The following is a 23,893-nucleotide window of genomic DNA, read 5'->3' as shown; positions in this document are numbered from 1 at the left end:
ATTTCATGAACTGCAAACGGAATAAAATCAAATAAAAGAAGCTATAGTAGAGTCGTTAATACCTTCGTTACCGCATTGTCCATCTCGTCATTTCGTTTCCTATGTAAACTGACTGTCCATTCTTAGCAATATTGTTCAATCTGCGCGGGTTCAACGGGCATTCATACTGCTTAGCACTCCTGCAAACGTACGATATTATTATACGTACTTGTCTATTATGGCCAACACCTGTAAAGGTCATACGCTCAAGTTGGTGTTTGCATCTCAATTTGCGGGGATCCATCATGTTTATAGTATGAATAAGTGCTTCTGATAAAGCGTCGTTAAATAATAGACTTTGTAGTTTCAGCGTGTTTGTTTACCAATCAGTAATTGTACAACATGTACAATGTGTACGTCACTACATTACTTCGTCATGTTCATGCGTCTGATTATTTGCTCACAGCTACAGCTACAAGAGAAACGTGTTGTGTACATCATGCAAAGATAGATATATAAATTCAATTCCTGTATATCATACTTCCGAAGTGTAATGATCATACTTTACTATCATTTTAGACATGAAGTATACAAGAAGGTTACAGTCATAGCCGGTTTATTGCTATCTGCTGGGTCATATTGTGATATTATCAATAGAATTATAATGACAGAAACGACTTCTGAATTATGTCTACTCTTGGATCAGGTGTGGTAGCAATGATGACATTGTGTGAAACTACCTAGGGCACAAGTGGTTGGGTTGAGGAACGTCTTGCATCACAGCAGCGTGCGGATATGTATCGTGTACAGACTCATGATTTGCCAATAAGATGTTATAGTGTATAATGCTGAATCGTCAAAGTGCACATTCCCTCGACTTGCTACTGACATAATTTCAGTTGAAGATATACTACCATTCGATCTCCATCGTGCCGTCTGAAGTTTATTCAAGAGCTCTTATCTTGTTTCGCAGAAAGTGGAATTCCCTTTACATTTTTTCACTTTTTCTTTATCTTGTTTCACAGGCTATGACATTACGAATCGAAATACCTATCCTATTCAGCGATAACCACCTACCGAAAGAAACAAATTCCATCAAATCAAAACATTGAACAGCCTTTCCTAAACTTTCACAAATGTGTCCTTGTATAGTATTTCACTGAATTTACAAAATACACACAATAACAAAAAATGTATTCCCCTTAATCAAACTGATGTAACTTCTTAACGTAAATGCTTAGAACAAAAAAACAATGTTAGAGTGCATGGTTTTTCGTTATGAATTCGCTAATTTCTGTTTGAATATTTTGAGTGATCTGTTACGTCATGCATGAGTGAGCATAAGTTCAACACAAAAATGGCAACTTTCAAAGATCAACAACAACTGCACGTAAACATACATGAGATACAAAATTGGTCAAAATCTAGTTTCACATTAAAAACAAAATGACTTTTGTGTCTTTTGAAAAAAAATGACAATTTTGTCTGTGAGCTCACTCACTCTCTATATGTGACCCTGCACCACAAAACAAACAAAAAATCGCCAGACATGAAATTTTAGTTAAGAGCATATTCTGAAAGAGCAGACTCTAATCTTTAAAATGATGTATAACTCAAATCAAATGGACTCTCCTAACCTATCTAAAAATTGGAAAGAAAGCACACACTCAGGAAAAGTGTGAACTGAGAAAAGAGGTTCTGAAGTACAGTGTTTACTCAAGCGCTTAATCTTGTCTGTGCGATGAATGGAACAAAAACATGATGTAAACCACTGGAGTAACAACAATAAAGGGATTATCAGATAAAATTGAAATTGAGCATGCCTTATTAACACACTTTGTCCTTAATTAATGCCAACTTTCAAAGCAGTGGCATCATTCTTTCAAAAGTTATAGGAGTTGAGAGTGGAGAGTGAGTACAAGCTTTTTAAGAAATGAAAAGAGGACTCTAAAGACACACTCAATCACACTATTCTGCAAAAAAAAATGTTCGAGATAAACTGCTAGAAAACACACTTTCCTGCCTATTTTATGATCCCAAATTTTAGCATAATGTAGAAGAAGACTTGCTCTTCCTGAAAATATGAAAAAGTCAAGATCGGCTCTTTTGACCTATTTCACCTATTTTCAGTTCTCACACAAAATCAGTGCGTGCGACTTTTTGTTCGTTGTGTGATGCACGGTCACATATACTCAATAGTTCATTCTTATTTTCACATAGATGCCAGTCAATTTACAGTGTAGATACACCTTTGCCAAATTATTTTGTGCAGAATTTCTCCGTCAAAATTGAATTATTTTGATTAGGGAAAGAGTGACTTTTTGTTGCTGCGTGTATGATTATTTGGGGCGGCACAAATAGAATACATCCAGTCGCATACCTACACAATCCCTATAGCCGTGAATTGGGACAATTATTGTATTCATGGACTGAAAACACAATTTGCATTGTCCAATAGCACAGAGCTAAGTCTAGAACAAATTTATTTTGCTTTATATACTACGTGCAAATTATAAATAAAGATATTCCCTAACGACTTTTCCCGACGACTAAGCATTCTTTCAAAGTCAACTTAGACAATGACCATAACTCCCAACAACAAAAAATCGGTCTTCATGAAATGTAAGTTGACGAAATGTGGTCTTGGACTTTATGGATTAAGTTTAAGTTACACATATTTAATGCGATGTTACATGTTCGTGGCTGTTACATCAGTGTCGTCGCATTATTGTGATTATTGTGCGATGTTATTGAACTAGGAGTGGATAGCATTATCAAGTCAGACGATAATGATTTGTAACAGATGTTAGGGTTTCCAAGCCTCAATATTTGGAGCAACCCTTGTTAATTTAATGTTAACCTGGGAGTACATTATCTTTTGCTTGTCAGTCAATTGGTTTAATTCACTGCCACTTTTCCCAGACATCTTCTTGGATGTGACGTCACATCAAAGTCTATTAGCATTGCCACGCAGACAATATCCTATACATCCCTGGATCATCTTGTGACATTCGACATTCTACCATTAGCTCGACAAGACTCTTCTACGACTAGAAACGCTCTTCATTAATTTCGAGTGCAAGTCAGCAACTTACCTTATGATACGATGACCTCTTCGACTTGGATATCCCACCTGCTGTTAGTAGTGACAGCGTGGCTGGCGTACGGAGTCGAGGCCGAGACTCCTCGAGTCACGTTGCCGCATTCGTCGACGGTCGTATCCGGCATCACCCTCGACTACGAGGAGACCGAGTACCTCCGCGTGAGCACGACCTTCCAAGCGTACCTCGGCATTCCGTACGCGGAGCCGCCGGTGGGCGACCTGCGCTTCGAGAAGCCCGTGAAGAAGGGTGACCTGGGGAACACGTACTTGGCCGTGAGCGACCGGGCAATCTGTCCCCAGTTGAGCCCCGTGGACGACTTGCTTCCCATCCCAATATTTAGGAATGTGGACGAAGACTGCCTGTACCTCAATGTGCACACTCCTTCTCCGAGGGTGAGGACACCTTTAAAGTAAAACTCAACTTCATCCTCATTACATGTTTACTGTATTAAAAAAACAAAAACGTTGAATACACGAAAAAGAACAGTGAAATAATCATCTACAATAAGAGAAATCAATTTTCTTTTCAGTATTGTAAAGGAAAATCGCACATTTTTACGCAACTGACAGTCATCATGCAAATAAGATAAGGCGATAACGTGCTCACCTCACAACTCTTCCACTACTTCTTAGACAGTTAGAGTAAAAAGAAATTAAAAGATTGTTGTTTTTTGGTCAATGATCTAACTACTATAATCTGCTCTCCTTTGAAGGTCCTTTTTGCTAAGGCCATTACAAATCCAAAATACTATTTTTGAGTCATATAAGCTTTTCCTTTCACAACATGTAAAAGACAAACATTGAGAGAAGATTTGTGTCGAGGATAGTCGGAAAATTGTAAGGAGATATCTCTTCATCACAGTTTCCATAAAACATTTGAAATTCTAAACGGTGACGGGTTCGAATAAACCTTGTGTTTTCGAATTTCAATTTCAATTTCAATTTCAAACTTCATATTCATTTTGTCAGCAGGTTAAGTAATATACAGCTGTAATTATGATTGAAATTCGACATTCACTGTCTTGGTCCATAGAAGGCACAGATCTAACAGACGATATCTTACGCAGGTTTACAAAAAAAAAAAATAAGGGGGGGGGGAAATCTATTCATAACTCAAGTCTGTGTTGATATAGCGAGGATAGTTCATCGTAACTTCAGCACCCAAAATTGATTCACGTTTCAGCCGACCGGCGCACCTGTCTTAGTTTGGTTTCATGGGGGAATGTACACCGTGGGTGCGGGATCTAGCTTCGTGTACGAGCCTGTCCCCTTGATGGCATTCACTGAGGACTTTATCGTCGTCACTGTCAACTACCGTCTCGGAGTCTTTGGCTTTCTCACCACAGGTAGTCAATGGCCTCGCACTCATCTTAACACACGTGCTTAACATTGGATTTACTTCATATCTATAATTTGACTTAATACAATAGTCAAATTTATCATATTGTTTCTTGCACAGTCTGTTGAAAAAAGAGTGAAAATAAAGTTTGAATTTGAATTTGAATTTGAATAGTAGACTCAATCAATACTCAAAGATCTCTCAGTTGATAAAAAGTCATGGGATTCCAACTGAACTAATTTTAAGCACGACACAGTGAGAATTACACTAGCATGACTATAGTGATATATGTTGTAAAATAGATGAAGCGATTACATAGAAAACTTAAAGATACATTTTTCCTTATGAAATACTGTAAACTAATCAAAGGCTTATATTGATCGTTTGTATCTTTGCTGGTTCATCCGGGTAAAGAACAACACAAGCTTTCTGTCTTGTATTTATGTTCTTGTGTGCATAGGCGTACCCAGGATTTTTTAGAGGGGGGTGTTCAGTGGCGTACCGTGGGTCAAGACATTGGGTGGGGGCGCACCTCATGCATGGAAGCAACATCAGAATTGCATAACTTTACTGTACAATTAAATGCGAGCGAGCGGAGCGAGCGAGCTTGAAAATTTTGACATTTTACAGTACCCAAACTGCCGTTTGTAGCTATATACAGCTGTATAATAATATATGTATATATATATATATATATATATATATATATATATATATATTTTGCTTTGGAAATTAAGGGGGTTGCACCGGGTGCAACTGCTGGCAGTTGCTGGCAGTAACATCAGGAGAATGGCATAACGATTAAATGCGAGCGAGCGAAGCGAGCGAGCTTGAAAATTTTGACATTTTAAGTCCCCAAACTGCCGTTGGCAGCTATATTTTTTCGCTTTAGAAATTAAGGGGAGGGGGCGCACCGGGCGCAACTGCTGGTAATTACTGACAGCAACATCAGGAGAATTGCATAACGATTAAATTCGAGCGAGCGAAGCGAGTGAGCTTGAAAATTTTGACATTTTACAGTCCCAAAACTGCCGTTTGTACCTATATTTTTTCGCCTTAGAAATTAAGGGGAGGGGGCGCACCGGGCGCAACTGCTGGCAATTACTGACAGCAACATCAGGAGAATTGCATAACGATAAAATGCGAGCGAGCTTGAAAATTTTGACATTTTACAGTCCCCAAACTGCCGTTTGTAGCTATATTTTTTCGCTTTAGAAATTAAGGGGAGGGGGCGCACCGGTCGCAACTGCTGGCAATTACTGACATCAACATCAGGAGAATTGCATAACGATTAAATGCGAGCGAGCGAAGCGAGCGAGCTTGAAAATTTTGACATTTTAAGTCCCCAAACTGCCGTAATATATGTATATATATACATATATATATATATATATATATATATATATATTTGCTTTGGAAATTAAGGGGGTTGCACCGGGTGCAACTGCTGGCAGTTGCTGGCAGTAACATCAGGAGAATGGCATAACGATTAAATGCGAGCGAGCGAAGCGAGCGAGGCTGAAAATTTTGACATTTTAAGTCCCCAAACTACCGTTGGCAGCTATATTTTTTCGCTTTAGAAATTAAGGGGAGTGGGCGCACCGGGCGCAACTGCTGGTAATTACTGACAGCAACATCAGGAGAATTGCATAACGATTAAATGCGAGCGAGCGAAGCGAGCGAGCTTGAAAATTTTGACATTTTACAGTCCCAAAACTGCCGTTTGTACCTATATTTTTTCGCCTTAGAAATTAAGGGGTGGGGGCGCACCGGGCGCAACTGCTGGCATTTACTGACAGCAACATCAGGAAAATTGCATAACGATTAAATGCGAGCGAGCTTGAAAATTTGAACATTTTACAGTCCCCAAACTGCCGTTTGTAGCTATATTTTTTCGCTTTGGAAATTCGGGGGGGGGGGGGGGCGCACCGGGCGCAACTGCTGGCAATTACTGGCAGTAACATCAGGAGAATGGCATATAACGGTGAAAATTTTGACATTTTAAGTCCCCAAACTGCCGTAATGTATGTATATATATATATATATATATACATATATATATATATATATATATATATTTGCTTTGGAAATTAAGGGGGTTGCACCGGGTGCAACTGCTGGCAGTTGCTGGCAGTAACATCAGGAGAATGGCATAACGATTAAATGCGAGCGAGCGAAGCGAGCGAGGCTGACAATTTTGCCATTTAAGTCCCCAAACTACCGTTGGCAGCTATATTTTTTTGCTTTAGAAATTAAGGGGAGGGGGCGCACCGGGCGCAACTGCTGGTAATTACTGACAGCAACATCAGGAGAATTGCATAACGATTAAATGCAAGCGAGCGAAGCGAGCGAGCTTGAAAATTTTGACATTTTACAGTCCCAAAACTGCCGTTTGTAGCTATATTTTTCGCTTTGGAAATTAAGGGGAGGGGGCGCACCGGGCGCAACTGCTGGCAATTACTGACAGCAACATCAAGAGAATTGCATAACGATAAAATGCGAGCGAGCGAAGCGAGCGAGCTTGAAAATTTTAACATTTTACAGTCCCAAAACTGCCGTTTGTAGCTATATTTTTTCGCTCTGGAAATTCGGGGGGGGGGGGGCGCACCGGGCGCAACTGCTGGCAATTACTGGCAGTAACTTCAGGAGAATGGCATATAACGGTTAAATGCGAGCGAGCGAAGCGAGCGAGCTTGAAAATTTTGACATTTTACCATCCAAAAACTGTCGTTTGTAGCTACATGTATATTTTTTTCGCATTGGAGGGAGGGGGCGCCCGGTGCGCCCCCTGGATCCGCCACTGGTAGTCAAGGGTGTCGGTTTATGTTCATGATTGGGGGAGGTATGACCAGCGAGGGGGCGTCGAAGTGACCAAGCGGGAGAAGGATGTCCAAAATCTGCACTTTATATAGAGCATCCCCTAATTTGTTTGTGTTTGTGAGTGTGTGTATTTCATATAGATGGAAAAGTTAGGAAATAGCCAAGGTCAAGTCTTATTATTGGCAATGCAAGGCATTTTAATATAGACTAGTATGTAAAGCAACACTGCAAAATCAATGATCAAGCTTTGATAGCAAATGTGTACAACCTATCAAACATTGCGCAACATTGCAGCGACTCTTTTTGCCATTCCGATATTCTGAGTACACTGCGCACATCCTACTTGTATTCAAAATTCCAACCAGGAATCACGCTGAATCACAATCTCTTGTCGTCTCCGGGCTTTTTGAACAATGTTATACCTCTTTGATTATAATTATGGTTAAAAGAAATCTAAAAAAAATATCTTTTTTTCTTGATCATCGTTTCATGTCGATTTCAAAAGCAGTTTTACTAACCCTTGAATTGCCATTTTCGTAGGTTTTTTCTTTCTTTTTTCCTTTTTTTTAAATCAGCGGATGGGGGGGGGGGGGGGGGGGCACGTGCCCCCCCCCCCCCATGCCCCCGTAGTCACGCCACTGTTCCTAGACCTAGATACCTAATGAATTTTAGGCGCAATATTTAGTCATCCAACCACAATTTGTAGACTCACATTCAGTTATCTTTCAGTTTTAACTTTCAGTCATTGAAAAAATTCATATCTACTATTACTAAAGATTACCAAGTCCATGTGCTATTACTAATTACATTGAGTAGCAAGTAACTTGCTACTCCCAGAGCTTCCAGAGCTTGCTGCTTCCAGTAGGCTACTATACTGACTGTACTTGGTAGTCAGTGGCGTATCTAGGGAAAACGGCGCCCGTGGCAAGCGCGAAAATTGCGCCCCTAATTTCTGAAAAAGTGTTCAACCCCAACCCCATCCCGGTAAGGACTTTAAAAAAGTCCTCATGATATGCTTTTTGAAGCACTTAAGAGGGGTCTTTTGAGGGTGATTTAAATGTATAAATAGGCAACCCTAAATTTTGATATATTTTGGCGAGCGAGCGCAGCAAGCGAGCCGAAAATCTTTATATTTCAGCTTTATACATAACATGGAATTCTTGTCATTTTTGGTTATTAAATCTTCGAATTACAATTCTAATCATAGTGACGGCCTTATAGATAACGATTTGTACCAACAGTGTCCAACCCCATCCCGGTAGGGACTTAAAAAAAGTCCACATGATGTGCTTTTTCAAGCACTTATAGAAGGGGTCTTTTGAGGGTGTTTTAAATGTAATAGATATTGAAGAATTTTGGCGAGCGAGTGCAGCGAGCGAGCCGAAAATTTTTGTATTTCAGCTTACAAAACATGGAATTCTTGTCATTTTTGGTTATCAAATCTTCGAATGACAATTCTAATCAAGATATAGTGAAGGTCTTATAGATAACGATTTATACCAACAGTGTTCAACCCCAATCCCATCCCGGTATATGGACTTAAAAAAAGTCCACTTGATATGCTTTTTCGAGCACTTAAAAGGGTTTTTTGAGGGTGATATAAAATCTGATAAATTTTGATAAATTTTGGCGAGCGAGCGCAGCGAGCGAGCCGACAATTTTTGTATTTCACCTTGCAAAACATGGAATTCTTGTCAATTTTTGGTTATTAAATCTTACAATTCTAATCAAGATATAGTGACGGCTTCATAGATAACGATTTATGCCAACAAACTAAGGACTTGGAAAATACGCTGAATTACTACAAGTGAGTGAGCCGAAATTTTTATATTTCCACGTCATCATTACGTTTTGTTCTTCTTATTTTTTTTTTTTTGATAAATTTTGGCAAGCGGGCGCAGCGAGCGAGACTAAAATTTTTATATTTCAGCGTTACAAAACATGGAATTCATGGAATTCATGTTTTGTTTTTATCTTGTTTGATTTGGTTTTCTGTTTGCGCTCAGCTTCGCGCGCGGTGCAGTAACGTAGTGTTAACACGTACTGTACACGAGTTCTTTAGTGCGTATGATATTATGTAACTCCATAATGTATCATCATCCACACAAACATTAAAACAAGGAAGAGAGAGAGAGAGAGAGAAAATGAACGCAAAAGAAAGGAAAGGCGGAATTCAAAACGGAAATAAAAGCGGTAAAGACAGCTTTTGTTTCATTTGTCAACATCTAAGCATTGCTGAAGAGGGGTGTTGAATAGCTCAAACACCTCCCTTTTGCCCAAGGGGGGTGTTTGAACACCTTAAACACCCCCCTTTTGGCAAAGGGGGGTGTTTGAACACCCAAAACACCCCCCCCCCCCCTCGGTACGCCCTTGCTTGTGTGTGTGTATAATTGCGTGATCAATGTTATTCCGGGCGATTATAATGAGATAACAAAGACAACATCATACCGATAAACTCCCCCTCCCCTCCCCCAGTCCATAAATAACTATACACTTTCACGAAATGTAGTGTTTCTATAGATGATCAAATACCTGAATGCCATTTCTTCCAAGGTGACACCACTGCTCCTGGTAACTACGGCATGTTCGACCAGGTTATGTCACTGCAGTGGGTTCAAGACAACATTGAAGGTCAGATGATTTTTAACAATCGATCTCTCACTTTCATACTATACCATCATGTTCTTTTCTGTTTCTTCTCCATTTCTTCAGAGCGCCGTTTCTTTATTCTGTTCCTTTTTATTGTATCATAAACGGCGCCTGGTATACAATCACTTCGATCACTATAGGAAAGTGACGTCATAATATCAGTCATAAGATTGGTGGTGATGATAATGACAAAAATAGTTATAAAGATTGGGAGAAAGTGCGTCTAGACAAAGGAAATATATTGGTACAGTTGTACATGTGTACAAGTGTACCAATATACTTTATTGCTGTCAGGATAGATATCGTGATGTTTATACGTCAGTGCATTTTGTTTGTTGCTACATTCTCTTTTTCATATAGTGTTACCTGACTAGTCTGTCAGTTTTGATGGTGAAATATTGCTCACATTCCACGACACGTGTCAAAGAGTTCTGGTTGTTTGCAGACGGTGTTGTAATAGTTTGATAATCTGTGAAGCCCCTTGTGGCTACGGAGAGAAATTTTGTCCCATATTGATGACTACGTGGTTGCTGCTGGAATGATTACAAATTCATGTATTACCCAAAGACGGATGATTTCAAATTTCGTCACAATTTAACAAAAGATCTTATACTATCAAACATGATCGGAGAAGAAAACAATCAGACATTACATGGCTGCAGGGTAGCATCAGTGGAATAGGAGACAAAATGTATGACTAAATGCAGTTATCAAAAAAGCCCTGTGACGACTGAAATTGAGCGACGCTTTCACACCTTGTACTGCTTTCATATACGACCTCGATGTAGCTTTTGGTGGAGACCCGTCTAGGGTGACCATCATGGGCCAGAGCGCCGGGTCGGCCAGCGTCGGGCTGCACGTCTTGTCGCCTCAGAGTAGCGGCCTTTTTCAGCAGGCTATCATGGAGGTGGGTTACCTTCGACGTCACTATATGAACAATGAATACACATTTTCATCCCCTAACAAGGCAGTTGGTTTGAAGAAGAGAATAAGAGATTTAGTGTTCGTAGGAATCATGATGATGTCGTTTAAATCTATGTAATTTACAGAATTGCCTTAAAGAGCGGGAAAATAGAGTAAGCGCAGCGACATTATATCTTTTTTGATAATGTGGTAACAGCTGTCGAATATGCAACATGTGAATATGATGGAAGTAATATTGACTGTTGTTTTCTGTTGTTTCTGGCGGGGTACTACATAAGATCATTCCCATGTAATTGCGTACATCATCAATGTTTATATGTGTGGGTACGAGTCAGGAAGGGGAAGGTCGTACGTCATTTGACAACCTGTCTTGAGCCTAACTTCCAAACTTCCGTTGGATCCCAATTAAATCTCTTCATAGAGCGGGAACGCCCTGTGTCCTTGGGCTGTCGATACCAACATCGATCGGCAGATCGCCCTTTCCGACGAGATCGCGAAACAGGTTGGCTGCTACTCCGCCGACAGTGAGGACCTGATTTCCTGCCTTCGAACTGTGGACGAACCAACGCTCACTAGGGCGCAGATAATAGTGAGACTCTAGTCTACCTTCAAGGCTTTTATTTGAATCTTTGCATGTGAATTAAACAAACTTTGACAGTATAAGGAAGAGATGTCTTAGAAATATGGTCTGTTTAATCATAATTGTTTTCAGGTAGAACAAGCGAGAAAGAAAGAAAACTGACGGGGGATGTCGTAATGAAATAGATAATACAATAGTAGAAATGATTCCTTTCCCTAAAGTATGTGTGATTTCGATGTCATACGTTTAAGTAGAAATCATTTTTATTCTAATCAGCAATATGTGTTGGTTTGCATCTATCTTCAATAAACAGTGATCAAGAGTTGATTCATTAGAACTTTATACATCAGAGTCACCTGCTTATTTGAGGATTGTACACGCTGCACAATTTTTATTTCACAATGCGATTCTCATTTAGCAGTTTTGTTGCACACGGCTTATTCCCTTCTTCCCTTTAACAATGCCAGATATCAGCCCAATATCTCCTCAACGAGATGCTCTTCACACCCGTTGTCGATTTCGACTTCCTGCCAGACCTGCCCATCAACATCGTCCAGCGCTCCGAGTTCAACAGCGTGCCGACCCTTCTGGGGACCAACCAGGACGAGGGGACGTTCGCGGTCATGCGCGCCTTCCCCACCTACGTGGTAAGGAAAGAGCCCCCACCGATGAGTTTCAGCCAGTTTCAGGAGATGTTCCCCCAGTACCTTTACTACAGCAGCCCAACACTGACCGAGGTGGCCGAACAGTGGTACGTGGACTGGACGAAGGCCGATGACCCGTCCGCTGACCATCTCGACGCCTTCATCGACATGAATACCGATCAGGTACGATACTGTTAGAGCGGAATGGTCAGTCGGCGAGTTTCATGCTTTGTCAGCAAAATCACTCTGACAAAACTGACAACAAAAAAAAATGTCCAGCGAGTAATAGATTCCCCCTTTTCCAAGATACATTATTCTAATGAGTCAATATTGGTACTCATTGAGTCAAATCCCAGTGGCCTTTCTGTCATTAATAAACTCGAGAAAAAAAAAGAAAATAAAATAAAATACAAGTCGTTGTCCAAGGCTTCGCGTATTCCTCGCATAAATTAAAATCCTATTTCATAGCGACAAGTTCAGCGTGACTTCTTTATATCTGAATTGGCTTCTTTGCTTTACACAGAGATCAAGCTGACAAGCAACATAGCTGCAGCTAGACGCCACAACATTGCATGTATAGATCGATGTCATGTCAGGTTGATGTGGTCTTCAGTCAGTGTTTCTTGTCATAAAGAAATCCTGAAGATGTTAAAAACTTTTTTTGCGACAATAAAACTGTCTGCTACTTTGATTACTTACTGTTTTCGAACTTGATCCCAACTATCAAGAAACCATGACCATGCTAACAGAGCATAGAATTCACTGCATTCGCAGACATTCACCGCTCACTATCAGATATCCCCTTTAAAGGTCCCTCTTCATTCATTCATCGTAAAGCTTGTAAAGAGCAGAGTGCGTAACCCGATGAAATAGTCCACCCACGTACGTACAACGGGACTACATAGACGACCAACCATCAATCACCGCTCATCTTGTCAAATGGAATATGAAAAACAAAACAAAACCAACAAATAATCTTTTACTACAGTTTACGATTTTTATTTTGTCACTTTTAGTTCATGAAAAGAATACTGTTTTCGTTTTCGTGTGTGTGTGTGTGTGCGTGTGTCATTTGTATCATTTGCCATCCCTGTAAAAAAAAAGATATACAATCTTGTTGAAAGAAATGAAATTAATTAAATTCCTTCCCTACATTTTAGGCCTACATAATGTACATAACATTATGGTGGGAGTCCATTGGTATAGCACAAGGTGTAGTCATGACATGTTTATTTATTTTGTCATGCAAAAGGAAGCGACATTATCTCCAGATGACTCTTTGGAAAACAAACAGTAACAGACTACTTTATCTTAGTGTTATCCACATTATCAACATGAGATGTTATGTGCGCGCTCCTTTGCAGTTTGTAAACATTTAAACTATACAGCAGACTTTCTTTTTCTCATTCTGATTCTCTTTATCCTTTTTATATCAATGCCATCTTGTGAAGGATCCAAGTATCTTCTTTTCGCGGCGCCTTTGTGCCTCGAGGAGCTTTTAATAGTCACCTTGTCGCCTTCCCTTACTCAGTTACTCGAAGAGGCTTTGGCAAGTTTGCTCAAGACTTTAACAGTTATCGTTTTACTTTTTCGTCCCGAGCAAGGCGCGGCGAGCTTTAATAAATCACTTTCTATCAAGTCACTTTGTAGCCTTATTCTCACTAGCTTGATTTAAATAAGACGCCACGTTGAGCTTTGTAAAGTCGCATTCTAGCTTGCACTCTGCAATACACATTCCATTAAGTTTCGGCAATTTAAGTCATGTCCTTGCTGCGAGTTTAGCATGTTTACGTTTCTCACCTCTCAGATTGCTCCCAGACTAAAAATAATACGATTTAATTCCTTCGTTCTGAGAAAATCATATAAAACAGAACAGGTACATGATGCATGAAATTGTTTTAAAACGCTTTCAGCAGCTATGATGCTCATTCAATGTGTGTCGTATTACGGTGGTTATATGCAACAGGAAAAAAAAGAAAAACACACAAAGGCAGACGTATAAATCGGATGGTAGATTGGAAACGTAGTTCCTCTCATTTGTTTTCACTCAAATGGCTTGGATTTTTTTGGTCGCATAACATCACAAAAAAAGGGAACATTTTGACTCTGGTTCTGAATATGAACTGAAATCTTTGTCACGATTGAAACAAGGACTGATTTAAAGCTTCATCCACTTGTTTTTTGTTTGTTTGTTTGTTTGTTTGTTTGTTTGTTTGTTTGTTTGTTTGTTTGTTTGTGCGGGTAGGAAAATGCGACATCTCTGTCATACACACGTCTACAAAATGAATGTTCTTGTAGAATATTCATTTGCCGATAACAATTAGAACTATTTCTTTATTAGATTTCCTTTGATTTGCCTATTTCGCATGTATCTACAGACATTGAATCGCATATGCTCAAAATACAAGAATTGATGCAGGACTCAAAGGGTTTCAAATGCACACAATTAATGAGAACACGCGCAGAAACACAAACACACTAAAAAGCCCATAAGGACATTTCCCTCAGCATACTACTTCATTGATCTATTTTTTCCGCCATCATTATTCATTAGACTTTCGCCTGTGCTACGGAGGCGATGGCAAGAGCTCTCTCGCAGTCCGGCGCCCCGACCTTCCGCTATGAGATGACCCACGACCCGGCGTGGTCGATCATAGCGGGGATTCCGACATGGATTGGGGCGGGCCACGGAGAGGAGCTCCAGTACGTGTTCGGCTGGGCCTTCAACGACCTCTTCGGCCGCTTCGTCGGACAGACGGAGGAAGAGAAGACGATGTCGCTGCAGTTTATGACATACTGGACCAACTTCATCAGGACTGGGTGAATGTCTCTTTCTCATCTTTAATCCTCAGAACAGGCCTATTATGTAGACTTTTTGTCACACCCGAATAATTTATGCACTTAAATTCTTTCGTGATTCCAATTATGATTATCAAATGAAATGAACTCGTACTTCAACTTCAAATTCAAGTTCAATGATGATGATGTACCTTAAAAAAGTAAAATAGATCAATAGCAACCCAAGGTATGATTATTATTTTGTTTTTATGAATCCGAATAATTATACACTTAAATTCTTTCGTGAACCCCATTTTGATTAGCAAATGAAATGAACTCGTACTTCAAGTTCAAATTCACATTAAAGTGATGATGCATTTTATAAACGAAGAAACACAATAGGTAACTAGCAGCACAAGGTGTGATTATTACTTTGTGTATATGTGTAAAGTACATTAAGTTTCAATTTCGATCATTGATTAAAAAAACCTTTGACAATTGATTTTAAAAGATAAGATATCAAATCAAAGTAAGAATGAGAGGAGAGTGTTGGAGGGAAGTTACAGAGGGAGAGAGTATATAGTGACGGTCGAAGGGCAGCAGTGAGCTGGAACATGAGGCTGCACTAATGGAGACGAATGGATAGGAGACAGGGACAGTTTTGAGGAAGAATAGATAGTGAAAATCATGTAGGAGGGGTTCGGAGGTCGCTGTATGGAGAAAGAAAGAAGGGAGGAGAGGGGGAGGAAAAGATTGGAAAATCCTGGAGAGGTGATGAAGATCTTCATCACCTCTCTCTCTCTCCCCCCCCCCCCCTCTCTTATATCTAACCTAAATGAAACAATAATATTTTGCGTCATGCTGGGAGATGTGACGCATTTGAGTTTTTAGGAGTTAAAGGGATCGTACAGTTTTGTTTGAGACCTAATTTCAGGTTTCTAAGATTTTTTTGTGAGATAATGAGAAACCTCTTATGAAATATGAAAGAGCATGTAATTCTATGAGGAATTCAACGTTTATTTGATGAAAACTGATTTTGAAATGGCTGAGATATCAAAAAAAAAAAGAGCGATTCTAATAAACAGTGTGGGACCCACACTTTATTACGATCGCTTTGTTTTACTTTGTTTTTGGATGTTTCAGTCATTCCAAACGCGATTTTCATCAAATAAACTTTGAATTCCTCTTAAAATGGTATGCTCTGTACTATATCATAAGTGTTTTCTTGGTATCTCAAAAAAGTTACAAACCCAATTCTCATCTCCACCAATACTGTACCATCCCTTTAACCAAGCAAACTGTATTAACGATTTGATTCTTTTGTTGTTTTGGCAATTCATTTTCTAATTGTTCATCTAAACCAACACATATATTTTGCATCTTTTTCATATTCTTTTGTCTTCTTTCTTTCTTCTACCTTTATTTTATTCTTTGTGTCTTCCTTTTTTGTCATTCTGTATCTCTATTTCTTTCACGCCTTGCAGTATACAGTACCTCCATTTCTCTATCCATTACGACCTGTTTCCTATATATCTGTCAAATAATTACATATGGTCATTTATAAGGTCAAAATAACATGTTGTATATTATAACATATAATGTCTATTATCATATTGCTTATTGTATATTACATATATTGTGTTTCATATGCTATACGTTATATATTGTATACTATATGATATATTTTATATCATAATTATATTATATTGCATATTATATATTATATATTATGCACGGTATTATATGTTATGAATACAAAATCATTATTATTATGACATATAATTTTAAACATGTATATTTTGTATGATTTTAAATGAATTTTGTTCTCCCCCTTAAAATATTATCTCTCCCATCTCTTTCCCTCTCTGTCGCCTCACTGCACAGAGACCCGAATTCGGCGGAATCTAGCTACCCGCCTTGGCCAACGTTCAACGTTCCCGAGCTCAAGTACAAACAGCTGTCAGTGGGCATGGAGAACTCGCGGGCCTTGCGCATGGACAATTGCGCCCTCTGGCTCAACCTGGCGCCAGACCTCTACGCCCAGGACATGCAATATAACAATCAATAATGCACAGCTCATTTCGTCTCGCCTGCTCCAGAGTGACCCATGAAGCTTAGAAATTATAAAAACATACATGACATAACAACAAACAAATAAATAAAACAGACTAACAAAAGCAAACAGCAAACTAAACAATAAACAGCTGCTGCAATAAGTCAGTTTCATTTCATTTCATTTCATTTCATTTTATTTCATTCTTCTCCTTTTTCCAACAGAACATAACACAGAATGAATTAGGAATCATATCACAATCGTATACATACAACTTGCAAATGATATCAAATGATACAATATAGTTACCTATATATGCATGTATACTTGCAAAATAATACAAGGTTATGTTTCAGTTGGAAAAAAAAAAGAGAACTGAGAGGTCCACTAAAAAGCAAGCTTGTAGATTGTGAACCACTCAAAAAAATCTAATGAAATACTTATTTGCATATGCGTAGCACAAGTACAATTTAAGACAAGACGGAACAAAATAGGAGACACACAGCAACATGACACGACTAGACAGAATAGATGGAAAAATGGAAGGAAGGAAGGAAGGAAGAAAGAGAATGCCCACACGCTGATCAAGGAAACGAAAGAGGGAATTGACGAGGTGCTTCAAATAGCTGGTGGCTGCATACAGCCGTGCAGAGATTATGATGGCTATTTCGTTATAATAATAAATTCAGAGATTAATTAATTGATTGATGGTTGGATGATGAACCCTGTGATTATTGGGACTTGGTTAATAAAAACGAAACATCAGAGAGGGTTTAACAGAAAGGATTTCAACTTCCGCTTAAAAGAATACAAAGAAGGAGAATTTTTTATTTCGCAACTTAATGATTCCAGAATCTAGGGCCTGTGTATATAAATGTATTCTGAGCCGATAATGTTCTCGAAAGGGGTAAATGAAACTCAGTACATTGCCTGGTGGGATAATTATGAAAAAACTGATTCCATGTAAACATTGAATTGAATATACAGGGAAGTGCATTTGCGTTGAAATTAAACATAAACTGTCCAAGTTGAAAAAACAAATCTTTAGTTTTTAAAATCTTAATTTTAGTGAATAATGGATCTGTATGAGAACGTGGCGGGACGCCACAAATAACACGAAGTGCCTTTTTTTGTAATAACAGTAATCTATCTAATAAAGTTTGATGAGCGCTACCCCATGCTAAAAGACCGTAATTAAGATAAGGTAAAATTAAAGAGGAATACAACGTCAGCAAAGAAGACAATGGAATATGAAACTTAAGTCTATTAATGACACCAATATTACGTGAAATTATTGTGCTAATGTTAATAATATGTGACCTCCATGAAAGTTTATCGTCTACTGTAATCCCAAGAAATTTTATATGAGATACGTGTTCTAATTGAGTGTCATCAAAAATAATCTCTCTACGTAAAACTTCCATAGAATTACGAAATAACATATAATTAGTTTTCAAAAGATTAAGAGATAATTTATTAGCTCTTATCCACTGGGTCACTTTTTTCAATTCGAAATTAACAATCTGCACGAGTTTATCAGGATTTTGATGTGAAAAGAAAATACTTGAATCATCAGCAAAAAGTATAAATGACAACACGTCGGATGATCTGCAAATATCATTAATATAGATGATAAAAAGCAAAGGTCCTAATAAGCTACCCTGTGGGACGCCACACTTAATGATTTCGAGACTTGAAACGTTCTCGTTCAGAGATACGTATTGTTTGCGGTTTTGCAGGTAGCTCCTGAACCACTCCAAGGCCTACCCCCTTCCTTATTCCGTAATGAGACAACTTGCAAAGTAAAATTTCATGATTCAGTATTGTATCGAAGGCCTTGGAAAAATCCAGGAATATACCAATTAGATGAGAATGATTATCAATAGTATGCGCTGCGTGGTCGATAAACTTCAAAAGGGCATGAATGGTACTGTGTTTCTGATGAAATCCAAATTGAGAATTTGTAAAAACACTATGAAAAGTTAAAAAATTAATTGTTCTTCCAAAATTTTAGATAAAGATGAAAGCAAAGAAAATGGGCCTGTAATTACTCATATCAGAACCATCTCCTTTTTTGAATAAAGGGAAAACCCCACATGATATAAATCTATTAAAAATATGTAAAAATGGATCATAAAAAATATGTGAGTGGATCATTAAAAATATGTGAAATTGGATCATTAAAAATATGTAAAAGTGGATCATTAAAAATATGTGAAAGTGGATCATTAAAAATATGTGAAAGTGGATCAAAATATATGATAGTGGATCACTGAAAATATGTGAAAGTGGATCATTAAAAATATGTGAAAGTGGATCAATTAAAATTATGTGAAAGTGGATCATTAAAAATATGTGAAAGTGGATCGATTAAAAATATGTGAAAGTGGATCATAAAAATATGTGAAATTGGATCATTAAAAATATGTGAAAGTGGATCAATTAAAATATGTGAAAATGGATCAGTTTACAGTTCCACTTTGCGCATGAGCAGGAAAAGGTCATTTGTACAATCAGGCATGTTGGTTTTATAATTCACTGAGATAAAGCATTCCGATGTAATGATTATTCATGTAACCCTTGTAAATGGTGCTTACTGGCACATCCACCTGACAACAAGCCTGGTATCTAGCAATGTTGGTAAAAAAAAGTTTGTTTATGCATTCAGCATAAAACAATGAAATGAATGCCTGCCGAAGTGTCAATTGACAGACCATTCTTGTCACCTGCTCAGCATAGATTTATTCTTTGTTTGAATGTGAACTCCATAAATAATTGTGGGCATGCTTTAATATGCTTCATGCTGCTTTGAATATGAATGAAGTGCCTAACCAATTGAGAAAGAAGAAAGGTCATTCGTACTAATGTGCCCATGAGCTAACTGTGAACTGGCTTATAAGAATAACAAAAATATCAATTTCGTCATCATCAGCAACTAAGAACAGCCTAACAAACTATCTTCCTAAACATAGCAAATAGCATGTAGCATGTTCTGAATGAAGATGAATAAATGCTGATACCGCTCAGCCAATGTTTCACCACCAGCAGTAACAACAAAACTACACTGTACTATCTTCTACGTACCTGCTGCTACTTCTTGTTTCTTCACTCCCTCCAGATCATATCATTTTTAACATATCGATTCTGATATTATCTGAGATGAATTACGATCTATTTCATTAACAGTCATGAAGACAGACTCAACATTATAGGCATTCCATTTACTACGTTCGATAGCATGGATGATCAGAACCGTAAATTAGAAGTCCAGTATAAAGAGGTGACATTCATTACCTGAGTTATACTCCCACTAAGAGTTTGCTGGTAATGCGGATGTTTTTGTCTTCATGGCCTTGACATAAGACGATGCCTTGTGACAAAAATATATCAGAATTTACCCATATCAAAATACCCTTTTCCGACGTTTCCAAGCCCTTTCAATGAAACGTCCAAAAAAAAAAAAAAAAAAAAAACTGGAAAAATTCCCAAGGTCCATGTGGTGACTTGTATGATTACTTGAAAATGAAAAGGAAGTACATACATTTTTTTTTGTGTGTGTTCATGGATGCACAAACAAATATCTTTTTTTTTTAATTCATGATTGCATTTCCTGTGACTGTATATTGTGAATATCATGTGTGAGCGTGTGCGTGTCTGTGTCTATGCGTGTGCTGTTAGTGTGTGTATTTGTGTTTACTTCGTTGTGTGTAATTCATGTTGAGTCAGAATTTGCATTAATAGTAGTTAAAGGGATGGTATGTCCTAAGTTTTAGTTTATATATGAGGCTGCAGGTTTCCAGATAGTCAACAACTGAATTAAATTGAATTGAATTGAACTTCCTGCGGTAAAACGGCGTTATGCCTCACGATCCATGGTTTATCGCTGTTTGATGACACACGATAAAGGAAATGTTAAAAATCGGCTCTGGTCGCACAAACATTCGTGAGAGCCTTTATTGTCAGCTACTGTATATGAAAGCCGGTGTAGTGTTTCTCAAGCCCCATCAGCAACTTCGTGAGCGATGGCAACATCTTCGTGTAGACATCTTGTTCGTGTGTCCTTCTGGAAACATCTTAAAGATCTCACCTTCGGGTACCTTCGTGTGTCCTTCTGCATGTAGACATCTTAAAGATCCACATCTTCGGGGTCTTCGTGTGTCCTTCTGCATGGTAGACATCTTAAAGATCCACATCTTCGGGTGCCTTCGTGTGTCCTTCTGCATGGTAAACTACTTAAAGATCCACATCTTCGGGTACCTTCGTGTGTCCTTCTGCATGGTAGACATCTTAAAGATCCACATCTTCGGGGTCTTCGTGTGTCCTTCTGCATGGTAGACATCTTAAAGATCCACATCTTCGGGGTCTTCGTGTGTCCTTCTGCATGGTAGACATCTTAAAGATCCACATTTTCGGGTGCCTTCGTGTGTCCTTCTGCATGGTAAACTACTTAAAGATCAACATCTTCGGGTGCTTTCGTGTGTCCTTCTGCATGGTAGACATCTTAAAGATCCACATCTTCGGGGTCTTCGTGTGTGGTTCACTACCTTCGTGTGATCTGGAGGGATCGTTCTTACTTCGGCTGTCGATTTTGCTTTTGTTCAAATTCAAGGTCAACTTCGCACGAAATTAAAAATTCCATAATCGTATTGCAATTTTGTTTCAATTTGGGGACAGTATAGGTCGCTTACCCTAAATTCAGTGTCAGTTTCTTGCATGCAACGAAATTGACACAATAAGATGGCCATACGAATATGAAATAAAGTTGGCTCCGAACTTCATGGACATGACAACCACCAGCCGAAGTAAGTACGATCCTTACAGAGGGTCACACGATGGCACCCGAGCAAGACACGAAGGCTACACGAATACGTGAATCTTATCAAGAAGTTATACCCGAGGGACACACGAAGACACACAATGGCTACACGAAGATTTGCCATCGCTCGCGAAGTTGTACTGCTGGAGCCTGAGAAACTCCATCTGCATGGGCGGTCACACGATGGCCAAAGCGCCCTCATGAATAACCCGATGATTATACGATCAGAGCCGAATTTAAATATTTCCATCACCGTGTGTCCATCTTTGCTAAACTTTAGGACATTGTCACGCCACCTGTAGCAACATTCAACAATAATTCCTGTCTCTTCCACAACACTTCCACAAACTCAAGCAGCCCTAGAAGTCAACCCTGACAGATACAAGGAAGTCCGGAAATGGCTTGGATTTTGTCATCTGGATTTCTTTTTCATACAAGGAAATCTACCTTCATGCACCATGAACTTTTTGATCCAACATTTTAACCCTCTATGTGCTTTGAGTGCCAAGTGGCACAGTAAACTCCATTGCATTGTCCACACTGTCCAAAGTCCCTGGTACAGAAAGGGTTAACATGATTTTCCTCTACACTTAGGCCTCCATGCGTGGAAAACAAAACGACAAGAGGTGTTTGTTCTGAGCGATTGTCTACATAATTGTAGAAAGGTATTGCATGTACTATGGTAACACTTTCAGATTCAGACGACAGGTTTGTGGGGTTTTTTTCAACATAAAGTGGACAGGATTTTAAACTTGCCAGACTGTGTTGTTGGGGGCATCACTGCTAATGGCGTTACATCCCTTAAGTATAGAGTGCATTAAAGGTCCAGTTTACCTTTGGGAGCAGTGATTAAAATTTTTTTCAAGATATCACATATGATGCATATGCGTAGGTCTATTGTATCACAAAACATTCGACCACATAAAATTTTCGCAGTAAAGCCTAAGATATAAGAAGATATCAGTATTTTTCTTAATGAATCATACTGTAAACGGTTTAGTCGGGAAAAATTTCTATCATAATTATTGTTCACATTTTGTGTATTTAACAATACTTAACATCGATAATACAGATTCAAATTTTTACAGTGGTTGTTTCTATCCCTAACTCACATTTTAGAACCATTTTTAAAGCACTAATGCTGGGTTTTTGTTTCATCTACAAATGGTAAACTATGCCTTTAAAGCACCTATTGTTATATGTCTGAGGCTACATGGCCCTGCACTCCAGTTATTCTCGCTGTTTGCTATGAACCACTGATTAGGCCATCATGGAATTATTTATCACTATAGATGCATATCCGACCTCAGATCACGGTAACTTATGGCGACCATAACTTGGGGGTGGGGGGGGGGGCGACTTCCAAAAAAGAACAAAAACACTTTCAATATGTTATGCAATGAGCCAGGTGCGTTGCTACGTCAGTGAATGATTTTTTTTTTTTTTTTGTATTCTCGAACCCCCCAGTTAGAAATTACCATGCAAAAAAGCACCCAAACCGTATTGGTCTGTACATGTGGTTTATTGTGGCCTATGTCATCTGTTGTCTGTCTGTTTTCCTTTATTCTTCTCGTGTTCCTCATGGGCTATTGTTCGCTTACATCTTCTTCAAAGTCTTAAGTGCCGTCTTCAGTCCGAAGGTTGGCGACTATATGGACCTCCACTCTGTTCTGTTCATGGCCGCCTTACTACATGCGGCCACACTCTTTCCTGTCCACTACTTTATGTTGTTACACCACACACTGCGCAGGCGTCCTCTGCATCTCCAGCCTTCTATAATCCCTTCCTGTACACTTTTTTAGATGTTCTGATGTCTTTTAACATGGCCGAAATATTTTAGTTTTCTTGATATTATGCCTTTCATCAAAGTCTTTGTGACATTCAGATGATCTAGAACATACTGATTCGTTTTCCCGTCTGACCATGATATACGACCCAGGCGTCTGAATATCTACATCTCGAATGCAGCCAGCTTTTTCATATCATCCAAGTGAAATGTCCATGTTTCACAACAGTAAATGAGAGTTGAATGCGCGTAACATTTTACTGGTTTGAGCTTGGTTGCAGTATAGATTATCTTCCTTGATGTTCGCTTACATATGCAGTGCATAAAAAGAGGTACCCGTTTCACGTATGCGTCACTAATTCGCACTCTACCTATACAGTGCGTCGCACTACTGTCTTTTGAAATGTAACGTTCACTACTTC

The 23,893-nt window shown here is 38.8% G+C and overlaps 1 protein-coding gene across 1 annotated transcript; it reads left to right on the top strand.

The window, feature by feature from the left end:
• Nucleotides 1–3,085: 3,085 nt before the first annotated feature.
• On the top strand, nucleotides 3,086–16,884 carry LOC139738833 (acetylcholinesterase-like). Its single transcript, XM_071649468.1, has 8 exons — nucleotides 3,086–3,475; nucleotides 4,266–4,428; nucleotides 9,795–9,872; nucleotides 10,679–10,797; nucleotides 11,236–11,403; nucleotides 11,862–12,221; nucleotides 14,593–14,858; nucleotides 16,701–16,884. The coding sequence occupies exons 1-8, from the start codon at nucleotides 3,086–3,088 to the stop codon at nucleotides 16,882–16,884; spliced, it is 1,728 nt and encodes a 575-aa protein (XP_071505569.1).
• Nucleotides 16,885–23,893: the final 7,009 nt, after the last annotated feature.

This window comes from Diadema antillarum, unplaced genomic scaffold (genome assembly GCF_040938485.1).
Source record: "Diadema antillarum isolate AM-2024a unplaced genomic scaffold, OU_Dant_1.0 seq00000769_RagTag, whole genome shotgun sequence".
In the NCBI taxonomy this organism is placed as follows: Eukaryota; Metazoa; Echinodermata; class Echinoidea; order Diadematoida; family Diadematidae; genus Diadema; species Diadema antillarum.
The sequence above is the reverse complement of the archived record's forward strand: the minus strand, read 5'-3'. Positions and strand labels throughout refer to the sequence as shown.

Excerpts from the sequence above, each read along its gene's own strand:
- LOC139738833 (XM_071649468.1), top strand. The coding sequence starts at position 3,086 with ATGACCTCTTCGACTTGGATATCCCACCTGCTGTTAGTAGTGACAGCG. Across the intron at positions 10,798-11,235 it reads TTCAGCAGGCTATCATGGAG|AGCGGGAACGCCCTGTGTCC; the intron begins GTGGGTTACCTT and ends ATCTCTTCATAG. Across the intron at positions 11,404-11,861 it reads TCACTAGGGCGCAGATAATA|ATATCAGCCCAATATCTCCT; the intron begins GTGAGACTCTAG and ends TAACAATGCCAG.